This window comes from Trachypithecus francoisi, unplaced genomic scaffold, assembly GCF_009764315.1.
Source record: "Trachypithecus francoisi isolate TF-2019V2 unplaced genomic scaffold, Tfra_2.0 Lachesis_group8, whole genome shotgun sequence".
Classification (NCBI taxonomy): Eukaryota; Metazoa; Chordata; class Mammalia; order Primates; family Cercopithecidae; genus Trachypithecus; species Trachypithecus francoisi.
This window is the reverse complement of record NW_022681473.1, coordinates 32,989,241-33,012,071: the sequence shown is the minus strand read 5'-3', so window position 1 is coordinate 33,012,071 and position 22,831 is coordinate 32,989,241. Positions and strand designations below refer to the sequence as shown.

The following is a 22,831-nucleotide window of genomic DNA, read 5'->3' as shown; positions in this document are numbered from 1 at the left end:
TGCTCGCATTGTTCTGCAGTTTTATTCAACTATTGTATGAGTGTGCTTCGCCTTGACACCTATTACGAGCACAGCTGTAATTATATCATCACCAAGAACAGGCTATAATTGCTGAAAATGGAATTTTATATTTAGATAAAAGGACTGTCCATTCTTTGTAATGTGTTGCACCAGAGAAAAGTAAGATTTCTTTTAAATTTTTAACGTGTAATTTTTAAAAAGAAATAGTAGAGAGTTCACTAACTAGCTAAATATTCTATGCTGCAGCTGAATCTTTGGCATATCATTTAAGTGGTACATTTTTAATTAGGGCATTTCCACCACTTTTAATGTAATTTCTATCTTTATACAGGGGGAAAGTTTTATTGTTTTCCCTTGCTGCCTGGAGGGCAAGATGTGCACTTGGGCTAGCTGGCTCTCCCGCCTTGCACCTTGCCTGTAAGCCACAGCCTGTGTGAAGGGAAGCAGGATTGCCTAAACCCTGACTGGGCCTCCAGGGCCAGTACAGGCTGGGTCCCGGGTCTGGGGTCCTGAAATGACCCCCAAGGTATACCAACATGGGCTACCCACCTCCCTAACCTCAAAACTTGGCCAGAGGCGGGGTGGAGCGCCTTGGTGGGAATCGACTTGGCCAGGAATATTATTTATAACCAGGAGACAATAGGCTGCGCCTTCAAAGAGTTCAGGGAATTGTGACAGGATCTAGTGGGATCTTTTCAGGAACTCTGAAATGTTTTAAAACCCCAACTTTCTCCCCCATTTAAACAGGCGGATTCATCGGCACTGGCCACCATATGGGCCCTTGGAGATCTATTGAGATGACCACCAACACTTGAATAGCGAGGGGCTGCTTTTCAGCGCTGCACAATGCCCCGTGAGTAAGGGAAACTATTAAACTCCTGGGGCAGGAGCGTTGGCAAACTTTCGTGGGCAGAATTTTGAGGCTACAATGAGCGCGGACAACAAAAGGATTCTCTTGAGGCGTGCAGCGGGCCACATTGTGTTACAAGAAGCCCAGTCAACAGACTTTTCAGTGAAGTGTGTTAACCCCTCTGCTCTGCTATCATTAATCACTGTCCGAAGAGCGGGCGCCTCCGTGCTATTTAGGGCGCTTGGCTGGGGGGATGGAGGGTGGATGGGGGGCCAAGGCCCAGCATGGGGGGAGGCAGGGAGAGTGGACGGGGACGACGGCCAGGTTCCTAGGTAGGGGAGATGGAGGGGAGGCAGGATGGAAACCAGCGGTGGGGGTGGAAGCAAGGGGGAAGGACTGGGGGGCCTGGATTGGGGGAAGGGCGGAGGGCGATGGAGAGAAAAAGAGGGCTCAAAAAACACAGAGGCCATAAAGTATAAGAAAAAAAGGACAGAAAAGAATGCTAAGAGGAAAGAGACATGAGGGCCGAACAAGAGTGGGAGAGAGAGGAAAAGGAAGATGAGGGACAGAGAATATTAGGGACCGAGCCTCAGTTGGACTCTGGGTCTTTGCACTCTATCAGAAAGCTGGGGGTCGAGGAGGGCTACTTAGCTGAGGGAGAAGCGCTCCTCTCACGTGTGCGGGCACAGGCGTCTGTGCTAATTTACCGCCCCAGGTTTCCGGGACTTTTCAAAGCGTTTTTCAAGGGAAGAAATGAAGCGGCCACCCCCACCTCTCGCTTTATTTTCAGGTTTGGTCAAGAAGACTGGAACTAGCTCCTTCTGGACAACTAGAAAGGCCAGAGGGTTATTGTTTTTGGAAAACAGACAAAAATCTTTGCACATCTGGTATGGGGTGGGGGGCACTGAGGAGAACACAATGCCCATCTCCCCATGGTCACTCATGCCCCTGCCTTCCTGGGGGCCCCATCTCAGTCCCTTTTCTGGCACATTCGATCTCGCCAATTAAACAAAGTTGCCCGAATCTGCCTCCAAAGACCCCCGCCGACAGCATGCTCTGCTCTCATTTGCCTCTTTGACATTTTCTAAATTTTAAAACATGGAGATTCACACTCTTATCCATGTTTTGTCTCATGCAAACATACACACGGGTTACACAGGCACGCACGCGATAGCCGCCAGGCCCTGTGCTGCCTCCAGAACTGATACTTAAGGGAGAAAAGTCAGCAGGGACAGTAGAGTTCAATTTTAAATCTGGAAGAAAAAAAAAAAAAGATAGGAAGTGGGGACTGGAATTACACGCCAGCAAAAAGAAACCCGTCGCTGTAGGATCCCTTCTCTACCCCACGGGGAGAGCGGCACGGGGACAGTTCTTTACTTTAGAAGTGACAACTGTTTGCAGCCAAGCAGTGACCTAGCGGCTGCTCTTACTTAAAATGGGTGCCTTCCCCCCCCCCCCCACTTTAGTGGATTTGCCCTCCACTCTTAAAGCTTTTAACAAAATAAAACTAGAAGTTGGATCTCGAATTCCCCCCCGCCCCACGATAAACCTAAGTGGTGGACAATTAAGATATCTTCTTTTAAAGGCGCCCCCTCGGAGCCACGCTCAAAGCAGGGGCCTTCAATGGGTGCCGTTCACCTTCCAGCCTAATCCGTGAGAAGGCGAGTGAAAGCGCCTCCCATTATCCCAGCCCCAGGACCATCTGACGATGGGGATAGGATTTGTTTCCTGGAAGGAGGAGAGAAAGAGAGAGAGAGAGAAAAAGAGAGAGGGAGAGAGGGAGGGGGCGGGGGAGAGAGAGAGAGAGAGGAGAGAGAGAGAGAGAGAGAGAGAGACAGAGACAGAGACACGCTGGGAAATAAAATCATTCCTTAGTTTCTTAGTGTCTTAATCAGTGAGGCGGAAAACAAGCAAGAAAAGATAGCAACCCGGTTGCGGCACCTTTTCAGCTCTGGAGCGCGGATCAAAACATTGTAGCATCTGTTGAAAGAGAGGCTGACTAAATCCTACAGAGGGCCTGGGTATTATGGGGGTTGGGGGTGGGGTGAGGGGAGGAGATAAGAAAAAGTGTCTCCGTGATCCCTAAAACCACCAAATCGCTGGAGAATTGGGGCTGGATAGAGTTGTCTCTTGTTGTTGTCAGGCTACGTCGTCGCGATTTTATTCACTGCCGCATGGCGTTGATCAGATGGAAACCATATTTGTCTCCCTCTGAGACCTAACCTCCACCTTATGCTTTTGGAGTAATGGACTCTTTAAAACCCAAGAAAGGCTTCCTGGGCTGGGAAAGGGGGCTAGGGAGGGAGGGCGATCCTCTTAGCGCCAAAAAGCCTGAAGATTCCCCAGAACGTGAAGCGAGGCTCGCCACCAGGGCCTGCTACCCCCACACCGGCAACTCTGTGCTTCGTTTGGCCCACGTGTCCTCCCCACGCAAGTAGGGGTGACGATCCTGTGCCTGAGGTGACAATCACCCCCCAAAAACCTCACTTGAGGGTGAGGGGGTGGTGATTGTCAGTTGACCCAGAATTGTCTAGCAAGTGAAAAGCCCCTGGACTAGCGCCACCTCCGGCCCCAACCATCACCCGCGGACCCTAGCCGGTTAGACTCACTTCCCGCCCTCACGTTGCCGGGGACGAAAATCCGCCCGAATTGGGCGCCACCTCTGGTGGAAGCTGCTGTCCTCAGCTTCTGTCCCAACTCCAAGAAGCGGGAGGCGGGTGTCTCCCGTGCCCCAAGCTCATGGGAGCCCACGCGCTGAGAGCCAGGAGTGGAGGCTCTGGGCTCAGCCCTCCCAGGCCTAGGCCACCGTGCCCTGCGTCCCTCCCCAAGATTTCTGGGACTAAGTGGGCCAGATTCTTGGCAGGCAAGGGATCACCAGGATCTCAGATTGCTGGGGGCGGAGGGGTGGATGCTCATGAGTGAAGTTCGGGTGTCACTTGGGTGTGTCCAGTGTCTACACGTGGGAATCCTACGGTTTCAAAGGTCAGGCAGGGGTGGGGTTGCCTACACTCGGTGGGGTCAATCGCTAGTCTCACCAGAGGCCGAAGCGGGCCTGGGGGCCCTCTGCGCTCGTGGAGGCGACAGGTTTGGGGCCCGCGCGGGCGGGGTCGCCCAGGGGAGCCCGGGCCCCGCGCGTCAGGAGGCCTCCGCCGGCCGAGCGGCCGCGCTGGGAAACAAGAAGCGAGCGCTTTGCTCCCTATCTTCCCAGTGTCCGTCCTATATTGTTTTCTGCTCTTAAAACTGACATGTCTAATTGGCAATTGGTGCCGAATCGTGTCCAGAGGTCTCTTGTGGAACATTTCTACAGCTGTCTCCTTCAACTAGACGCTTATTCATGTCGCCTTAATGAGAAACAAAACGTTCTCTAATGAGCAATTACAGAGCGACAGGATTGTTCCCATAACAAATTCTTGCGAGTGACAGAAGCATCCTTTGTACCAGATATTTCGCATACTGTTACCGATTTTCCCTTCCCTCGCCCGACTCCATGGAGGCGCCGGGCATCCGGAGCCGGTTCGAGAGCGCACGGACGCGCCGGCAGCCTCCTCGCAGTCCCGCGCGCCACCCCCGGCCCCGAGCCCCCAGGCTCCGTTGTGCTCCCAGGAGTGAGACGCCACGTCCCATTATCCCGCATATTATCTCCTTGTCACGAGGACAACAAATACCGATTAATCTTAGGAGTAAACTGTTTCCTATTCTTGACCAAACTACCTCAGGGTGTGGAGGGGGGCAGAGGGGAAGCCAGCTGACCCTCCTCCCCCATCCGCTCCTCTTCCTCTAGCCCTTCTCACAGAACCTAGGGTGTTCCAGGTCCCATCTCTCCTCCCAGACCGGAGCAGCTCCCGGCACCCCGCCGTCCTGCTCACAGTATCTTCACCTCACCACTTCCACATAGTCGCCACCCACAGAGAGTGGGAAAGTGGGGCCCAGAGGGGCAAGGATAGTGGGGTGGTTTCAGTTGGGAGACCACCACTTCTAACGCTCCTACCCCTATTCGGCCCTGCATCTCCCTGCTCACCCTTTCTTGTGCACCCTACTCATACTCACATAATTTGTCAATTACAGCAAAAAGCAACACGATACAATTATGTTTACCTCGCAGTCTGTCAGTGTGTTAACTTGTCACACTTCTACAAGGGCGCTCTCCCTGCATTCTAATGTCAGACTTTAATAGTGCACCACGCAGCTCCCTCTTACGCACAGTGCTGCGGACAAACACACACACACACCAGCCACCTTCATACCACTCCTGACATACACAACCCTCACATTCCCAGGCCAACAAGATGGTTCAACAAACACCACCTACATACAATGTGCTCGATGTGTCCCAGGCCTTCAAATGCAGTCTCACCCATGACATTCCCCAAGCATGGAAGCCCCAGGAGGAAAAGGTTGGGAGAGTAGGGGACAGGCAACGGGCTGCACATATGGAGAGCTGCGTGGATGGCTGCTTGAGTTTTACCTTGTGTAGGTTGCCCTGGCACCGAAGTCCCCGGATACCAACCAGGGCGGGTGCCCCAGCTTCCGGTCTGCCCGTTCAACATCCTTAGTTTATCATACATGCCGTCTGCGCCCATCTGTTGCTTTTCGCTAGCCAGGTTGCGAAGAACTCTGTTTATTGATGACACCTGCAAATCAAACCAAAATCAAACCAAATGGTAGTGTCTCCTGAAGACACAGTCACCCATCTCAGCTCACCCACCACTTTAAAAAGCAACTCTCAACCCATTAAAAAGCTCTCAGCCACCCCGGGACAGTGGATTTGCAGATACATCGTGGAAAAAATGATAGCTATCATTTTGGGCATGGAAATTGAGTTGAATAGAGAATTGAGGGGAGGAGGTCCTTCACCATTGGTTGGTGTCTCTGGTGACCTAACTCACACGGTCGCTTTGCTTTGTTAAAAGACTGCCCGAAAATAAAATATATTTAGACTTGGTGTAAAGCTTTCTTTCATTATATTGTTTAATATTAGGATGGAAATGGATGTGTGACACCTGAAGGAAAGTTCTGGCAGGTGGATTGGGCCGAAGTTACAATCTGGTTCTCATTTTCCTTCTTGATTCAAGTGCCTTTCCCTGGTGCCTCCGCCCTCCGATTTGCAGCATGCAAACGAAGTGAACGACTCCCCACACTTGACTCCCATTTTCCAGACAGTCAAAGAAAGGTCAGGGCATTCCTCTCTGTTCCCCCAGGTACAAAGGAGACAAATGTGGAGCAGGGAGAGGACACAAACTAAGAGACAGTGGAGAGAGAGGGTGGGAGGAGGTAAAGAGGAGAGAGCCTTGGGCTTAGGGCAGGGAGGGCAGATGTTCTCAGTGAACTTACACTTGGTATGTTATCGTTGGTACAGACCCCCTCGGACAGTAATCTGTCTCGGATTTCCCAAGCAAAGATGGACGGGCACTCCCGCTTATACTGGGCTATTTTGCTTACAACTTCTGGAGTCGCTACTCTCGGTTTACTACCACCGATTGCCCTGGGTCTGATGGAGCCAGTCTCGTAATACCTGCCCAGAATTTTACTCACACATCCGTTGGACACCTGCATAGGGGAAGTGGACAGAAAACCACATTATTAATAATTTCAAGACAAAAATAAAATTGTTTAAGTATGCATTAAACAATGACAAGCTTACGTTTTGATTGTCCAGCACTTGGACTTTTGCATCTGCATGGGTCTATAACACAAAAATATACCTTCAATGGTACGAGAACTTACTGTAGAGAGCTTTTTTCTTAAAATTACATTTGTAGCCCTAAAAACTACAAATATGATGATATTTTCAAACAGTTTGAACTAAAAAAGAATTTAAAAGTTGTTTTTTAAAAAAACTGTTTTCTTAAACACTGCCTGAAGATGCATCAAAACGAAGTCAGATTAATTTATTTTTGTGCTGACCTTGCTTAAAGTGGTGCCAGGTTTTAAAGAGCAAAGAAAAAAAAAAACCCTGATTTTTTACTTCTTCTTCTTTAAAAAATGCCCAATTGAGTAAATGTGAGTTAGGGAGGAGTAAATAGCACTTGTCTTTTAAAATCAACATGTATTCTTCATAAACATGAAGAATAAACAAATACCTCACAATCTGAGGTAAGCATGGGCTGGGGAGAGCAGAATGAAATTATGCCGATTTATATAACTCAGTTTATTACAGTTCATAAACTGTTCCCACAATGAATGTCTTTACCAAATAAAAAGAGAAAGATTTTTTTTAAAAAAATCCACACACTGTATTTTTCTGAAGCAGATGAGTTATCTGTTTCAACCCAGGTTGAAAGAGATAGGGAAGGATGGTGGAAGGAGAGGGAAAAGTGGGAAGGCAGGGGAGTGGGTGGGGGACTGGGGACTGGGGTGGGTAAGGGTGGGGGGTCCATAATTAGCATCGTTTACAGTAAGAAATGAAGAGAGGGCGTTGAGAGTGGAGGGCCGCGGGGGCGGCGAGTGGGGCGGCGCCGGGAGGATCACCTGCAGAATTCGGGAAATGTCGCACGGCCGTGCCCCGCTGTGAGCTAGCTCTACAATCTTCTGCCGGGTGGAGTCCGGCAGTGGCCGCCCGTTGACAAAAACACCACCAAGCTGATTCACTCCGCTGTGACCTGAGGAAAGGGAGAGGAGAGGAAAGGGGAAAAGAAGAGAGGAGAGCAGAATGAAGAGGAAGAAGAGGGAGAAGAAGGAAGAGGAAGATGAGGAAGAACAAGAACAGGAAGGAGAAGAGTAAAGAGAAAAAGAAGGGGTAGAGGAAGAAGGAGAGGAGGAGGAGACAACCACAATGCATCCTCATCCCCCTGCCAACCTGTGCCAGCCTCAGCGATCAGGTTCCTGCTATCGATCAAAAAAAGGACAACAGGACAACCAACCATGCAAGACATTGGGCAGCCCAACCCCAAACAGCCGTGCCCTTGCCCACTGGACTGCAGCAGCAACAGAGTCAGACACATACCAAGGAACAAGAACACATGGACCTCACTACCGCCATAACCCCAGCAGTGTCCCCAGCCCACACTGCCCCTCTTCATAAACACTGTAGCCAGCCTCTGAACCCACAAAGCGCTAAGAACCGGCTCTACAAATCTCCCGAAGATCCCCTCTGAGTGTCACCGCAAACCATAGGTTCTACAGATCCCACACTGAACCTTCAAGGTCTCTGCAGTGTTGGAACAGTGATAGCAAACCTTACAGCCCTTGAGTCCTCCCTTGGAAGATAAAATCCAGAAATGTTTGCATTACAGTCCAAACTGGCCAAGGCCTGGCACAAGCACCGAGTTTGGTTTTGTTTGGTTAGAACAGAAGAAGGAAGAGGAGAAAAGAACCAGAGTAGCCAGTCTGTGGCTGGTGAACCCCAGTCCAGGTTTCCGCACCTCCAGTGTAGACCTGAGAGTCAGAGCCCCGGCTCTGCTTCAGCCACAGACAAGTCCGGCCACCGCAAGTAAGGCTTAGAGCCGGGAGTCGTTTCTCACCGGCCACTGCTCGCTTTATTTCCGCCGCTGAACTCCGCCCTCCCCTCAGCCAAGGATAGATATTAGCAAAAATCAAAAACAGAAACGAAAAAGAAAAGACCACGTCATAGTGTTCCCCATCCCTCCTTTATCTTTGTATCTCACAATCTCATCCCTGTGGTCCAACCTTGGAGAACAGGGAGAGGGAGTTAGCCCCTCTTTGTAGCCCCCCTCCCCCAAAACCACAGACACACAAATAAAGCCAATTGCCAATTTCCACTTCCTTAAAAATCTCCAACCTGCAGCCCCGACTCTAGAGAGCAGCCCTCCTAAGAAAAGACGTGGCTCCCTTTTCAGCTCTCCTCTCCTCTCCTCTCTTCTCCTTGGAGCCTACTGATAAATTGACTCCAGGAGCCTGAGCTTCTTAGCAATAAATAAGCTCCAAATATAGAAGAGGGGGGAAAATATGATGAGCCTCTCTGACATTTGTCTTTAAAATAAAACTAGCTGCACGTCAAGTTTGAGCTTAATTTCTGGAAATAGGCGGAAGTCGCTCCGGATCATGCATGGAAGGCTAATTGAAAAGATCAGTCGGGGCGCTTGTGGCAGCCTTGTCACTTTGTGACAGTGCTCCGCTCCGGGAAATTGCATCGTCACGACAAACGGGACCGTGATAAAACGACCCTTTCCGTCCCTATTTGTAGATCACTCAGACGAGATTGAACTGCACTCGTTTCCCCTTCGAGGGGAGCCGCGTTTTCAGGGTAGCCGAAGGCTTGGGGCTGGGGGGGGCCCTCACCGAGGCGGGGTCTGGGGGGGGCCGGAGCCTCAACTCGATGAGAAGTGACAGGCGTTTGGGGGATCTGGGCTCCGGCCGGGCCCAGCGCAAGCAGGGACATTGCGGGGACACCGCTTCTCCAACAGAGCAAGGCCTGGCCCACGTTTCCGGTTTATCCTAACTTCCTTTTATTGCCTGCCTTTGCCTCGCAAGTTCCATCCACCGCTCCAGCTACGGAGCCCCACCTCTAGGCACAGGGAGCTTCCCGGAAAAAGAAAGGCTGTCCCAGAAAGAGACCAAGAGAGACTTTCCAAACTTCACGCATAGCCACGGCAATTCCCAGTCTGCGAATGCCAAGGCGGGCGCATGAGGCTGCCTACATCTAGACCTTCCTCCTCACCCATTTCAAAAAATAACAACGTGCCCGCCACCTCCGCAGCTACCGCCGCTGGGTGCTCGCCCAGGAGACGCCAGGGCCAGAGCGCCACTCCCAGCATCGAAATGGCAGCGAGCAAGCGCAGCTCCAAATTCCCCTTCAGAGGTTAAGCCTCAATCATTGTGTCCCTTCCCTAGGGACGGCTGGCGCTCTCGCCCACTGGCGATGATTATGCGCCTAGAACTCGACCGCGAAGCAACTAATAGGAAAACATATGGTGTCAATTTGGACGCTCCGCGCCTCGCGCACACCCAGGAACGAGCGGCACAAGCCCTGCGGGCCGGCCTGCGACCCCGCGCCCCTCGGGGCCTGCCAGCCGGGCCGCAGCGGCAAACGCTCAGGGCTGCGAGCCCTGGCTGGGGGCCGCCCGAGAGAGAGTCTGCTGTTAGGAAGTCTGAGCTCCAAGGGGAGAGCCCAGCCGCCGAAAGGGAGCCTACCGGCCAAGCCCTGGGGTCCGGCAGGTTCTGCACAACTACCCGCGCAAAGCTCGCCACCTTTGTGCCCCTTCATCAGCTACGCGCTTACCAGCCCGGGAAGCACCAGGGGGCGACCGGCGTTTCCAGAACAGATGGATAAGGTGCTGGGGACCCTCTTAAGCCTTTGTGGTTCAGCCAGGGCAGGCTGCTAGAAGACCTGGGCCTTTCCACACTCCAAGTTCAGTTGAGCCCTGACGCCTCAACCGTAACCTCAAACCCGGCCTGGTTTCGTTGGGCCTCCAGGCTCCCAGGTCGGAGCTCTAGACTAGCCCTGCCACGAACCAGCACCCACCGACTAAACAGGAAGGTGGGTGGGGGCCCAGGGGGTCTGGGCAGAGGAAAGCAGGGAGGTAGAAGAGCCATAAGTATCAAAGGCGCTCTGGGCCGGGGACTATCAGGACCCAAGCAATTGCAGTTGCCAGGGCAGGGCTTTTCCAATTCCTGGGCACCTCCTTCCCAGACCCAGTAAACCGCGCTCTCTCCCGCGCCCTGTAACAGCGAGTTTACCACCCCTACCCTGCTGCAGGCCTGGGGGCTCCTCTTCCCATCCCTTCTAGGCCCATAGGTAGGGTAAGGAGGGGAGGAGCTGCCCTGAGAGTGACTTGGGGAGAGAAGCCCCCCACCCCGCCGGGTTGGTGGAGACTTTCAGTCTTGGCTAAGCCCAAAGGGGCCTCCTTCTCGCGCAACTAGGAGAAGCCTTCGCCCCGCCCTGCTCAGCCCAGCCCCTCTCTCCGGGGTCAGAGCCCGGGCAGGGGCGGGGAGGGGATGTGAGTTACAGGATTTGCGGGGGATGGGGTTTCTCTACCGCAGCTTCGAAAACTCTGGCGGGCTGTTCTTAAGGGCCCACTCCCTGCTTCTCCGCTATCGAGAAGAGCAAAGCAAACGCCCTCCCCTCCCGGGCTGCCGGGCGCGGAGGGGGGAGCAGCCGCCGCAGGCCCTGGGCCTCAGTGGGTCGGCGGCCGGGCCAGCGCGGGCGTCGCGAGGCTGTGTCCTCTCCTGACCCTCCGGTCCGCGCACCCCGAGCCCAAAGTCCCAGAAAGATCAGAGGCACTTACTGTTCTGCATGCTGGCTCTGGCTGGGGGCCGCGGGATTCCACGGGGCTCGAATACGGGGCTCTGTTAGAAAATAGGAGTTAATCCCTGGGCAGCTGCATCAGGTAGGCCTGAACTCCCAACCGAGGTGGACCTGGGGCTAGGATAGGAGAATCTCCGTTCCTTAGGAATAGATCCATTCAACCGCTTGGGGCGATCTGAGGGTCACCCAGCTCTGCCTTGCAGTGCATGCATAAGCTACCCTTTGGGACTTGAAACAAAATACTCGAATATCCCCAATCTGTTTCCCCTACATTCTTTAGCAGTTAACCCTTTAATCAGTAGAACCGATGCCCCAATTTTGAATTTTTTCTTCTATGTGAACTATAGTGAAGAAGCATACTGAAACCGTTTGTTTGGACTGTTTGTGGGTTTTGAGCCCAAAGCAGCCACCACAGAACTTGCCTGAAATCTCGGATGTCTGTCCACTCTCACAATAAAAGGCCTCACACATCTGCGCACCCCTAGTTAAAGTCTTCCCCCTAAGACAAAACAGAAGGAGAGAAAGGTATATCAAGCTGTGGTTCAACAGCATAGGTCCATGGGTTCTCTGAGCCCCACTCTCAGGAAAAACACATGCATCTAGGGCTCAGTCAAAGTGCCATCAAACTCTAAGTCCTAGCATTACACCCACATTCTCAGCGGCATCTCCCACGGAAGTCTCCATCCTTTAAAAGAGGCTGCTCTGGTCTGGCTTGGGAGAATTGTCAAATCTGACAAGTTGGGGTCCCACTTTGCAAAAATATTAAGAACCAGGAAAAGGGAGTAGAGGCCAAGAGTTGAGGTTGAGGGGGTGTGAGGGGAGAGGAATACCTGAAGTTTGGAAAGCAGAGGAAGGGAAGCTTGGAACTTCCTGGTGCCAGAGTGTAAAGGCTGAAGCAGTTTGGGAGGGCTGCAGGGCCATACTCCCTCCTTCCTTAAGGAATTTTACAAGACCCCCAGAACCCAGCACTCTGCTTACCCCTTTATCTTCCACTCCTCTCCCTACACCAAAAAATCTTCCCAATGGCCCCCTCTCCATCTACCTCCCAGCTTTCTGGGACTTTGAAAGGGGCAAGCCTAACTTTTTATCCCAAACCTCACTTACTGTGATTAACTTCTTTTTTGACGTTTAGATCTTCACCCCTTTTACTGTACTGTGACACACCCTGCCTACCTCGCCTCACTGCTTTCAAAAGTACGAACAGGAGGGGGTGAGCATGGTTGACAAAGCCTACAGACGGCAAACAATGGCTTCTATTCTCCAGCTTTCCTCGAACCCAAGGAGAAAATCGAGTCTCCCTAACTAGCAACACAGCTTCCAACCAACGTACCAACAACCCACCAACTCACAAAGGGAACTGAGGGACACTCCTAGCTTCATAAACCCTGACCAGTGCAGGGTTCCCGGAGGCTGGTCCTGTACGAACCCCTCCCTGCCTTTCCCCCCCAAAAAAAAAAAAAAAGGCTTTTGGGTGAGTGGAGAAAACAGAAAAGTAATTTCTTGTTATAAATATCTGGAGGTAATTGTGTTATTGGTGTGAGTTGTTAGGGGCTGTAAAAAGATACAACGGCACCGTGGGGAGCTCAATTGGGAAGAGAGAGTTACAATAAAGAGCCCATTCAAGAGGTCTGCCTCCCAAAAAGAGGTAGAATAACAAAATAGTCACAGCATCATTTCTCCGTTTTTTAAAAAATGCATTATTTTTTCTGTTTTACCTATGGTGATTATTGATCTGCCTCCCTGCAAGCAAAGAATTTCAAGAAGCACGTTTTACTCTACAAGGCCATTCCTGGTCTACTTTTTCACCACTTGATAGATAGCTTAAATCCATAAAAATAAACCGAAAATGAGGACTTTTTCTCAGCATTGGGTAAATACTGGGCACAGCAGACGGCTACTAGTTACCCTTATCTAGGTTGGTTCCCCAATGCTTCCTTCCTGTCTCTCAGTCCCCGCACCCATAGCCATGCCCTGGACAGGCAAAATCTCCAACTCCAATGCAGAATACCCCACCCCACCAAATGCAGGACCCTGAAGCTGCAAAGGAGTAGCAGGTAGGGAGATGAGGAATGGAATTCCCCTAGGAGGGGTAAAACTTCCTGAACTCCACTTTGTAACCCATGCTGTACACACTCACAACAGAATGCCCCCATCCTGGCTGGTAACTTCTTGATACCATTTTCAAAAATTCAGTAGCTGAGCCCAGAGAGGCCTTGTTGATTAGTTTTCGAAGCAGCTGGGAAGGTGGTAGTATTTCAAATTCCAGTTCTGCTCCATTCCCACTTCCCTCTGGCTAAGAAGCTATCTAATTACTTAAGTTAACGTGAACACTAAGTGCAGAGGCAACCCGGGAAGTGGGGCACATCGACACCCGGAAGCAGTCCTGTGCACCAGAGAGGGCAGACCCCCAAATGCAGCCTGAGCCCCCCAGCTCAGCCTGAGGCTTTGTACGGCCTCGCTGGGGCCGTAGACCCACATCCTGAACGAAGGCATCTCCAGACATTTTGGAGTCGTCCCGGCCTTGGACCACGAGACCGCTGGACCACTGCCCCCACCTCTCTGTCCCCAACACAAGCCTCAGTTTTCAAATGCTGTTGTTATTTTAATTACTTAATTCTCAAATTCCATCCCCAAACTCTTTAACTGGGGTAAAGGGGAGAGCTCACTCTTGGTCTTCCCGCCCCCAGCCAAAACAGGAATTAGCAATTAAGATGACAAAGTTTTACTCTCTAGGGCCAAATAAGATAACAACTAATCAAACTGCCTTCAGACGTTTGCAAAGGTCACTGGCTATAAAAAATGTAATGTCAACGGCAACAACTATTATTTCTCTTCAGTAAACTCGTCAGGCTTTCAAGCTCTTTGCCTTTCATTTCATTTTCTGCTCCCAGCCCCTACCAAATCCTTCCCAAGTTCGAGTTAAACATCCAAAATGGCTTAAGGAGCTTCGGAGAGTATAAGGAAAATAAAAAGGAAGGAAGAAACAAACCACGTTCACTTTGTTTTTAAACTTTCTAGAAATCGCTCATGAATGAAGAGCCGGGTTTTAGCACTCTAAAAAGAAAGCATTTCCACTTGAAATTCAACTCCATTTCCCCCAATTACACTTGCTAAAATTCAGGGCTATTATGGCGCAGGGAGACTGAGAAAATCTGCACAAGGAAAGAGGCAACAACTTTATGAACTTTGAAAAGACACTTTTCCTCCTGGGATCTTAGAATCGAAAGCTCTCAAATTACTCCGACTAATTAGCTGGGAGAGGAAGTGATCAGACGAGGGGGAAAGCCAATGCTTTCATATAGATTTATTTTCAAGGCCTTACCTAGAAAAACATAAGGGGACTCGGAGTAAAACAAAAAAGCAAACCACCTCTGCACCTCAAAACCTGCTGAAATCCCAACACCTGGTGCGACTGGATCAGAGGAAAACAAGGAAAAATACCCACCAAGCGCAGGGGGCCGGAGGACAGGGAAGAGCCCCAGCCTCTGCAGGGCGAGGGAGATGAGAGTCTGGGAAAGCCTGGGGAGCAGAGAGTTTTCAAGTTCCGAGCTCCGCGCTCCAGTGGAGTTGGGGGCAAGAGCCCGGGGGCTGGATGGAAGCTGACAGTCCTCCCGCTCGGCTCTGAGCTCCCTCGGAGCGCGCGTCCCACCGCCTTGGCCTGGTGGCTTCCTTCCCCGCTCGCGCTAGCTCGCTCTTCCTTCTGCCTCCAGCGTGCGGCTGTCTTGCCGATTGACTCCGCTCCGACTGGTGGCGGGCGCGGTGCCCCCTCGGCGCTGGAGTGCAGGCTGACCCTTCTGCGCCGGAGCCCAGTGCGGCACAAAGCCCAAGGGTCGGCGGGCGGGCGGAGACGGGGCAAGCCGGTTCCCTCGGCGATTCCTCGGAGCGCCTGCTCTCTGCGCGCTCGCTGGGCCTCGGGCTGGACAAAGCAGCCGGCAGCGGTTGCTCTCTGAGGCCGTTCCAGGGCCTTGGACACCACAGAGCCTCTTCGTCTTTTCCCGCGGGTCGGGAGCATTGGGCGACGATGGGGCCGGGAGCCGCGGCTGCTGCCGCGCCTGGAGTCTCCCTTCTTCCCGCGAGCTCAGCCCGCGCTGGCGCTGGCGCTGGGGCAGAGCTGGCCGCCCGCCCCGAGCCCCGCGCTGCTCCCGCTCGCCGGCAGTCGCCCTCCGACGCGGGCTTTCGCTGGAAGTAGAAAGTTTGGGCTCCTGCGTGGAAACTTCTCCGGCCCAACTCTCCCGGCGTAGCAGTGGGGGAGGGGACTGGCGAGAGGGGAGGAAGGAAGGGGGGAGGAAGGGGGAGACCTGTCTGAATATTGCAATAAAAATAAAGCGAGAAGAAAGAAGCGGACTCACCTTTATGAGGCATCCTCTCTGGTTGTCACAGCTCCTGTCGAGAGTTCTGTTTGGTTGGGGTTTTTTGTGCTGCTGTTGTTGCTTAAAGACCACAGTGGTTTGAAATGACGGTGTTTTAAAGGAGTTGCTGGTGAGAGTTTTCTCCACGGATGTTGCTGGGTTGGTGTATGAGAGCAATTCTCAGATTCCTGGGAAGGAGACAGAGATTGACAATAAAATGGGTTGTCAGCGGCTGGAGAGTGAGAGATAAAGAGTGTGGGTGAGGGAAGTGGCTGCAGCCAGCACACCTATGCTGATTGGTGATGGCTCAAGTGTGTTAATGTGTGTGTGCCGGCGCCCGGCCTCGCCTCCACCGCTCCTCACTGGCCCATTAGCGAAGCCTGACCTCTGTCATCATCCTCCAGCAAAACACTTCCTCCTGAGCCTGAACCAGAGCGGGAAATGAGGCCGAGCCACGGTTCGCTTTTCAAACCCACTAATCACTCCGCAACATGCAAATGCACCGCTCGCTCTCACACAAAATATTGCTTTATGCAAAGCAGCGCCGGGGCCTCGCGCCAGCCGATTGGATGTTCTCTCTCCCCGCCTGGTGCAATTGGTCCGTTTGTTTGAATATGAATACACTTGTTTTCGGCTCCGCCGGTGGGTCCCGGCTCCTCTCCCCGGCGCAGGGCCCCCGAGCCCGGGCTCTGGCGCTCGCCCGCATTTCCCCGCTCCGCGCACCCCGAGAGTCGGCGCGGCCCGCCCTGCTGCCGCGAACTTGAGCGGTGAAGTGAAGGTTTCTGGGTTGGGGGTCGCGCCCCCACTCCCCCTAAGCTGGGCGCGAGACTCCCAGCCCACGGAGGGCGCAAGTTTCTGCGCTGTCCTTTCTTGCCAACTCCAGGACAGAGTGGCCTGCCGCCCCGACCCCACCCGCCCCCACCCCATCCCGACCTGGGCCCCAAGACGCAGAGCACAGTGGCGGCTGCACCCCAGCCCACCTGGCCCCTTGGAAGAAGAAGAAAGAGGCGGGAGCGTCACTGCGTCCTGGCAGCTCCATTCCAGCTGCGGAGGCCGCGGTGAAGCCTAGGCCGAGAGGAGGTTGCCTGGCCGAGAACTAAACAAGGCCAGCGGCCTCCCCAGCCCAAGCCTCCAGGGCCTGTCCAATCCTCCACCCTGTTCCCCCGGCCCTTTCTTCTCTCCTTTCTCCTTTCGGAAGCCGCGGTGCGCAGCGGAGCGGAGGCACAGCTCCGGCTGGAGAGGCCCAAGTAAACACGCCACTTACTTTGTGTACAGAGGGTTCTTGTGAAAAGCCCTGAAGAGTCCTCACCAAACACTCACCAACTTCTCCCACGTGCCATTTGTTGACTAAGTGCGGCTGCTTTTCGCGGCGCCCGAGAGGAGGGGAAGCCAGGGGAGATGAGAGGGGAGGGGGATGGAAGCCTGGGTAGAGGGGCGGATGACCAATGCTGGGAGAGATTCTCTCTCTCTCTCTCTCTCTCTCTCTCTCTCTCTCTCTCTCTCTCTCTCTCTCTCTGTGTGTGTGTGTGTGTGTTTGTGTGTTTGTGTGTGTGTGTCCCACCAGCGATGTTGGTATGTCAGCGTGTGTGCCACCGGTCATCTGTGTGTGGTGCGTGTGTCTCCGCACCACGACTCCCTCTCCTGGGTCTGCGCAGTCCACCGAGGCAACTCCCCTTCAGCTGTTGCCAGAAAACCGGGGAGGAAAGTAAGTAAATGGCTTTTCTCTTCTGACCACACACCAGAAGTCCATTTGTTGAATGCCGCACGATTAGGACACACCTCAGTACACTCCAAAGGCGCCCCTCGGAGCCTGCAGTTAAGGTGACAGGAGAGCGAGCGAATGCCTGGTCCTGCACTGTCCGGAGCTCTCTCGGCGGCTTCGGCCCATGGAGCCGGCTGCAGGACACACTCCAGGACCGGGCAAGGGGGAATGGGGCTGGAGAGCTGAGGCAGGGAGGCTGAAATGAAGCCGCCGCAGGGTACGCTAGACTCTTCTTGACTTAGGGAAAGTGCTGAAAATCAGAGCTCATCAATAAAATCTGCGCGTCCTGAACTCGCTGCTGACAGGCCGCGTCGCCGCAGCACCTGGGAGCCGGGACAGTGAGGACGCTGCAAGCCGCTCCGGGCCGCCGGGCCACGTGTGGGCCTCACCCTCTCGTTCCTGTCCTGGACCCAGCAGCGCCGCGACCAAGGAGCCCGGGTAGGGCGGGAAGCAGAGGCCTCCCAGGCCCTAGTCAGAGTTAGGGTCGCACAACCCTCTCCCCTCCCCAGATCGGGGAGGGCTGCCGGCTCTAACCCTTCCCGCGGCCCAGAAGCTCGCAACGCGGGGAGGAAACCCGGATCAGAGGCGAAAGAGGTGGCGCCGGGTGTACGGGTCCGCGGCCTCCTGTACGAGGTTTCATTTCGCAGGAGCGCGACTTTCGGAGGATGCTGGGAAGTGGGGCCGCGGCCCTGAGTCCCAGACCAGCAAAAGTCGGTCTTCTCTTTCTCTCTCCTTTTACGTTTCAAGCCAGCATTAAAGAAGCTTGGACTCAAGACTCAAGTCCGCTGTGCATGAGCGAGGGACTTGGGGGGAGGGGTGGGGGCAGTGATTCTGTCCGAACTGGAGGCGAGTATCATTTTTACAACCTCTCAATTAGCGACCGAGTGGATTAGCACCTTCTTAAGCTTTGCCTCGGAAAGAAGCAGCCGTAATCTTGTTGCTATTTCCCCCCAGGGCACTGGCTCTTTGAATCAGCTCCTTCTCCCACCCCTCCAACCCCCATCTCTCTGCGGAGAAAAGTTTTAACAAAAAATCAGAAAAGGCAAGGAGCGAGGAGTGAATGCCACTGACGTCATTGGGTGGGGAAGGGGGCTCGGGGAAAGACTCCTGGAAACTCCTCCGCACAAACAAAAAACAAAAAGGACTTGGCTGCTTCCCATGTGTCAATATTTGGGGAGGGGAGCTCAACCCCAGAATGAGGCCGAGTTTTCAAAGTTTAAGGAGAGAGGGTTGAGAGTGAGATTTCCTGGTTCTCTCTGGACTGGTCTCAAGGAGGGTGGGGGTGCTGTTCTGCCTCGTGGGTAGCCTCACTCCCTCTGCCAAGTACCTGCTCCGGGGGTGACGCGGCTTGGGGGTGTGGGGGTCGAGACTGAGGTGAGGACGCGGTCACCAGAGGAGTGTACAAAACCGAGACAACTCGCAGGTCGCCATTTTAATTGCGGCTACCAACTCGCCCGAGGCCCACTTGCTGTCTTCCAAGGCGCGGGGGGCGGAGGGGATTGCGCTTTAGGTACTGTCTCGCCTTTCCCTGCCTCTCCACATGCTCCTGTAACCCCCACCCCACCCTCCGCCCCCTATGGCCAGAGGGAGGACCTCTCAGGCGGAAGGGTGCGTTCCTGCGGGGGCCACCGGGGTCTTCCCACCCGGTAGAGGGGCTGTCTGCGTGGAGGGAGTCCCGCTGCGGGACCGTGGCTCGCGAGAGCCTGCCCAGAGCATCTAGCCAGTATTGATGCGTCAACAGAAGGTCAGGCAAGCATCTCACCCGCACTGGTCTCTGGCATTCCCCTGTGCCCACCCCATCAGACCTTCGGGGAGGCAAAGAAGTGCCCACTTCTGGGGGGATGTGCCTTCAGCTCCCAGCTTCAGAACCAAGAGCCTCCCATCTGGAGTTCTGACACCTCCGAACTCTCTCTTTCCCCGGCCACGCAGAGGCGCAGCGCCGGCGCGCTGGAAAGGGTAAAGACTGGAATTTCTTTGGAGGAGGAAAGTCCTGGCAGACACCTGCGTTACTTTGTAGTGCCCTAAACGTCTCTCTCTTTGCAGACCCTGGGAAGGTGGGATCCCTGGTCCGCGGAGCTGGCAAACGGGTCCAGTGAGCACTAAAAGCAAAGGCTCCCACCCTGGCCGCCAAGTCCCAGGTGCCTCCCCCGCTTCCAGGCCTTTGTCCCTCTCCTTTCTCCAGCAACCTGCCGGTTCCCGCTAACACGGCAGCCTCACTGATCCCAGAGCCTAGAAAATCCAAGAAGATCCCAGAGCCGCCCCGTGGCGCCTCCAGGCTGTGGCCACTGCTCAGCTGCGGGGGAAGCCGCTGTGCCCTTGCCCTTCCTTGCCTCCTGCCAAATGGCCAGTGCTAGGGGCTCTCTGGGTTCAGTCCTCAGTCCTATTCCATTCACTCTGGGAGGCCAGTCTCTCTCTCTCTCTCTCTCTCTCTCTCTCTCTCTCTCTCTCTCTCTCTCTCTCTCTCTCTCACTGTCTCTCTCTCTCTCTGTCTTCTCCCTGCCAACCCCCGAAATACCTTCAAAATAACATTGTCCAGTGGAGTCTCCCAGCAAAGGGATTCCTAGCAGCCCAGCGGGTCAGACTCCCAAGGCTTTGCCTCCCAGTCCCTTCATGCTGTTGTCCAGATAGGAGGTAGGTTTAAAACTCCTGACCTGTAGAACAATTGGAATCAGCGGCACTCTCCGCTGATTTGCAAATAGGGTTCCTAGGAAAGTTTGCTTTCCATTTCATCATCCTGAGACGATCCCCCTCATCTCTCTTTTCCCTATGACCTCTGCCCCCAAGAAGCAAGAGTTCAGCTTCAAAGGAAAACCAAGCAAGCCAAGGCCACCTCAGTCCCTTCTCCTTGGATATCCCCTCTCTAAACCGCTGCCCGTTCTAAAGGCCAACTACCCAGTCCTGCGATTTGTCCCGTTGTGGACCTGCGAACAGGCAGGCGGGAACTGGGAGCTTTACTGGGGGATTTGAGGCTGGGGAGGAGGAGGGAGCAAATGTCATGGCTGGCTCGCTGGAGCAGCCAGGGAACCGGAGCTAAGCGCATCCGGACGGGCTTTTAAAATGACATTGATTAGGACAAGCTGTTCCCAACCCCAGTAAGAGTTAATCTGCCTGTTAATCAAGGCACTAAGGGGCTCAATGCGAGTTTTATTAGCGACAGGAGAACAGAGGCCGCAGCCAGGGATCAAAAGCCGGGATCCCATATATTTGTCAACGCTATCTCCAAAAAGAAAAAAGTATTTTCAATTAGAAAACAATTCGGCGCTTTTCATCACTTCCCAACCCTAGCCCAGTCTCACAGAGGGTGACTTCCAAACCTGGCTAACGGGGAAAACTGCTGCCAGGGGACAGAGGGGCGGACAGGAACTGCGGGTTGGCTCGGCCGAGTGCGGCAGGGGAGAATTTAAGAATCCTCAGCCCGCGGCCCGGATGCCTCTGATTCCTCACGAGAGGAAAGGGAATGAAAAATGAAGCAACAAATGACACTACCCAGGCTGGCAGCCCTCCTTCCCCGCCAGACCTCGCTCCTCAGGCCCGGCTCTGGCGCCGAGTGGTGTCCAGCCCCTGCACGCGCGGCGCGACCCGCGGGAAAGTTTGTGCAACGAGAGTGACTCTCCTTCCGCCTCGCGCGCGCTGCCCCCTTCTGCCCCGGAGGGGCGTTGGGTTGCCTTCGGTTTTCCTTTCCAGTTCTAAAATAAACTCCTGGCCCTGGGGAAATCTGAATAGTAATTCCAATCAACCAAATTCTGTGAGAGGGTCTGAGGAAAAAAAGACAAGCCTATCACGGGCGCCCTCCGATCACGAAGGGCACGGGCATGAGAAAGCGACAGAGGTCTTCGGCTCGCCCTGGGCGCGGGGCGAGGACTCTGGTCAGAGGTAATTATGTCACCGCGTCTCCTCGCCGTGACAGCCGAATAAACACAATCTCCAATAAACATCTCTAATGAGGGAGGAGGCCCGAGGATGGCTGGGTTTGATTTATGACTGGAGGAGAAGGTCCACTTCCCACTGCGAAGCGGGCAACCTGCTCGCCGCCCAGCTTCAGGGAGAGGAACCCGCGGAAGAGAGGATCCCGGCCAGGTAAGGCGCGGGGCCGGACGGCCACTGCGCTCGTCCCCCGTTTCCAGGTGAGGTGAGCAGGGGGCGGCCACCGCTCGGAGTCGGGCGGCGGTCCCAAACACCTGTCACAGGTGACTGAGCTCCGAAGGTGCTACCAGAAGACCTAGAAAGAGGGCGCAGGAGCGCGAGTGGGGGTGGGGGGTTGGGGGCTAGCCGGGGCCTGGCCCAGAGGCCGCCCCAAACTCCCAGGCGGGGTTCTCCGGTGCCCCGCCTAAGCCGGCCTGGGCGTCTCCAGCCGCTTTTAGGGCTGGGCTCCCAGGACTTTTCGCCCGGCTGAACCACGAGTTAGTCTAAGTTTGTGTCGTCCCTGCCCTGACCTACTTCGGGGACACTTCCGGCCCCCCGGCTCCGGCCCTCCAGGGGCCGCAGGGTGGTGGGCGCTGCTCTTTCCCGGGTTTGGCGGCCCGGCTCCCATGGCGCCCGCGCGCTTCCCGCCTGGGCAGCCAGCGCAGCGCCCACAGTAACCCGAGCTCGCGTTCTAGCTCAGTGAGAATCGCTAATTATTAGGTCTTCCGAAGTGAAGCTCAAATCACACGCTGGGGCTTTACGCGCTGCTCAGCTCTGTGGGCCGCATTCTTTCGTACTCCGCGTCTTTCTGAGAAAAGAATCTCATCTCTAGACTTTGTTGCGGTCCAGCCATCTACACTTTGCAACCGCGGGAAACTTCTGCTGTACCTCGCCCGACCCGCGACGGAGTGTCCTCTAAGCGCTCCAGGCGCGGGCACCGACTTTCCCAAGCGTGAATGTCGTGAACTGCGACGCAGAGGAGATCTGGATGCAAAGTGCGTCCCCACCTCCTGCATTTTTCGCGGTCGCGAGTGGCTTTAGCAGACAGCAGCGGCAGACTCCCGCCCCCTACTCCCAGCTCAGGGCCGGACTGGAAGTCCATTCTTGGGAGTGGAACATTTTGCTACTTTTGCAGAAGAGCACACTCCGCAAAGACAAGTCCCTCCTCCACCCCTCTTCCTATCCCTCCCTCAGTAACTCCCTTCCATCTTTGTATGCCTCCTTTTAAAAGCAAAAATCAAGCCCCGGGGCCACTTGGGGCGGGCTTTGATTTGGGGACACCAGTCGCGGGCAGCGGAGAGGCGCCGCGGGCCCCGAGCCGGGCCGGGGCCGGAGCCCGGGCGGTTACCTGGGAGCGGAGGGCGGGGAGGCAGGTGAGCCTGGCAGCGCCGGTTCCCACACTTCTCACCGCCGCTCGGCAGGGGAAGTGGCAGATCTGACAGCCGCGTTCTACGCGAGGACCTGCCCCAGAGTTTAAATGTCAATGATAAGAAAAGAGGGTGCTCAGGCAGGCGCTAACTTTCCTTAATATCCACGCCAGCGCCGTCCTCATTGGCTGCCCGGTCCGCGTGACGTCATGGCAGCTAGAGTTGGGCACAGCTCTGCGCAGACTGGCTTTCCTGCCGGGCGGGAGCCTACTCCTCCCCACCCAGGGTCCGGCCGGCTCCAACCCCTGCTCTGGCCTTCCTTGGCCCGGCCTGTGACTGCCCTAGCCCGGCCCGGCCCGGCCTGGCCTGCCCTCC

The 22,831-nt window shown here is 54.6% G+C and overlaps 1 protein-coding gene across 10 annotated transcripts in view; it reads right to left on the bottom strand.

Moving 5' to 3' along the window:
• Positions 1 to 22,603, bottom strand: part of PAX6 (paired box 6) — a 29,128-nt gene extending 6,525 nt beyond the window's left edge. The window contains exons 1-9 of one of the 10 annotated variants that reach the window (XM_033205270.1): positions 15,712 to 15,917; positions 15,425 to 15,612; positions 14,521 to 15,254; positions 11,498 to 11,574; positions 11,056 to 11,116; positions 7,340 to 7,470; positions 6,513 to 6,554; positions 6,203 to 6,418; positions 5,337 to 5,502 (exon numbers count right to left, since the gene is read on the bottom strand). In XM_033205270.1, coding sequence (XP_033061161.1) covers positions 5,337 to 5,502; positions 6,203 to 6,418; positions 6,513 to 6,554; positions 7,340 to 7,470; positions 11,056 to 11,065 — 565 coding nt within the window. In that variant the 5' untranslated portion in view covers positions 11,066 to 11,116; positions 11,498 to 11,574; positions 14,521 to 15,254; positions 15,425 to 15,612; positions 15,712 to 15,917. Of the gene's footprint in view, positions 1 to 5,336; positions 5,503 to 6,202; positions 6,419 to 6,512; positions 6,555 to 7,339; positions 7,471 to 8,232; positions 8,376 to 11,055; positions 11,117 to 11,497; positions 11,575 to 14,520; positions 15,255 to 15,424; positions 15,613 to 15,711; positions 15,951 to 16,688; positions 16,903 to 22,437 lie in introns of those variants that run through there. The other 9 variants (XM_033205266.1, XM_033205269.1, XM_033205265.1 and 6 more) reach the window with 9 other exon arrangements.
• Between the last annotated feature and the right edge of the window lie 228 nt (positions 22,604 to 22,831).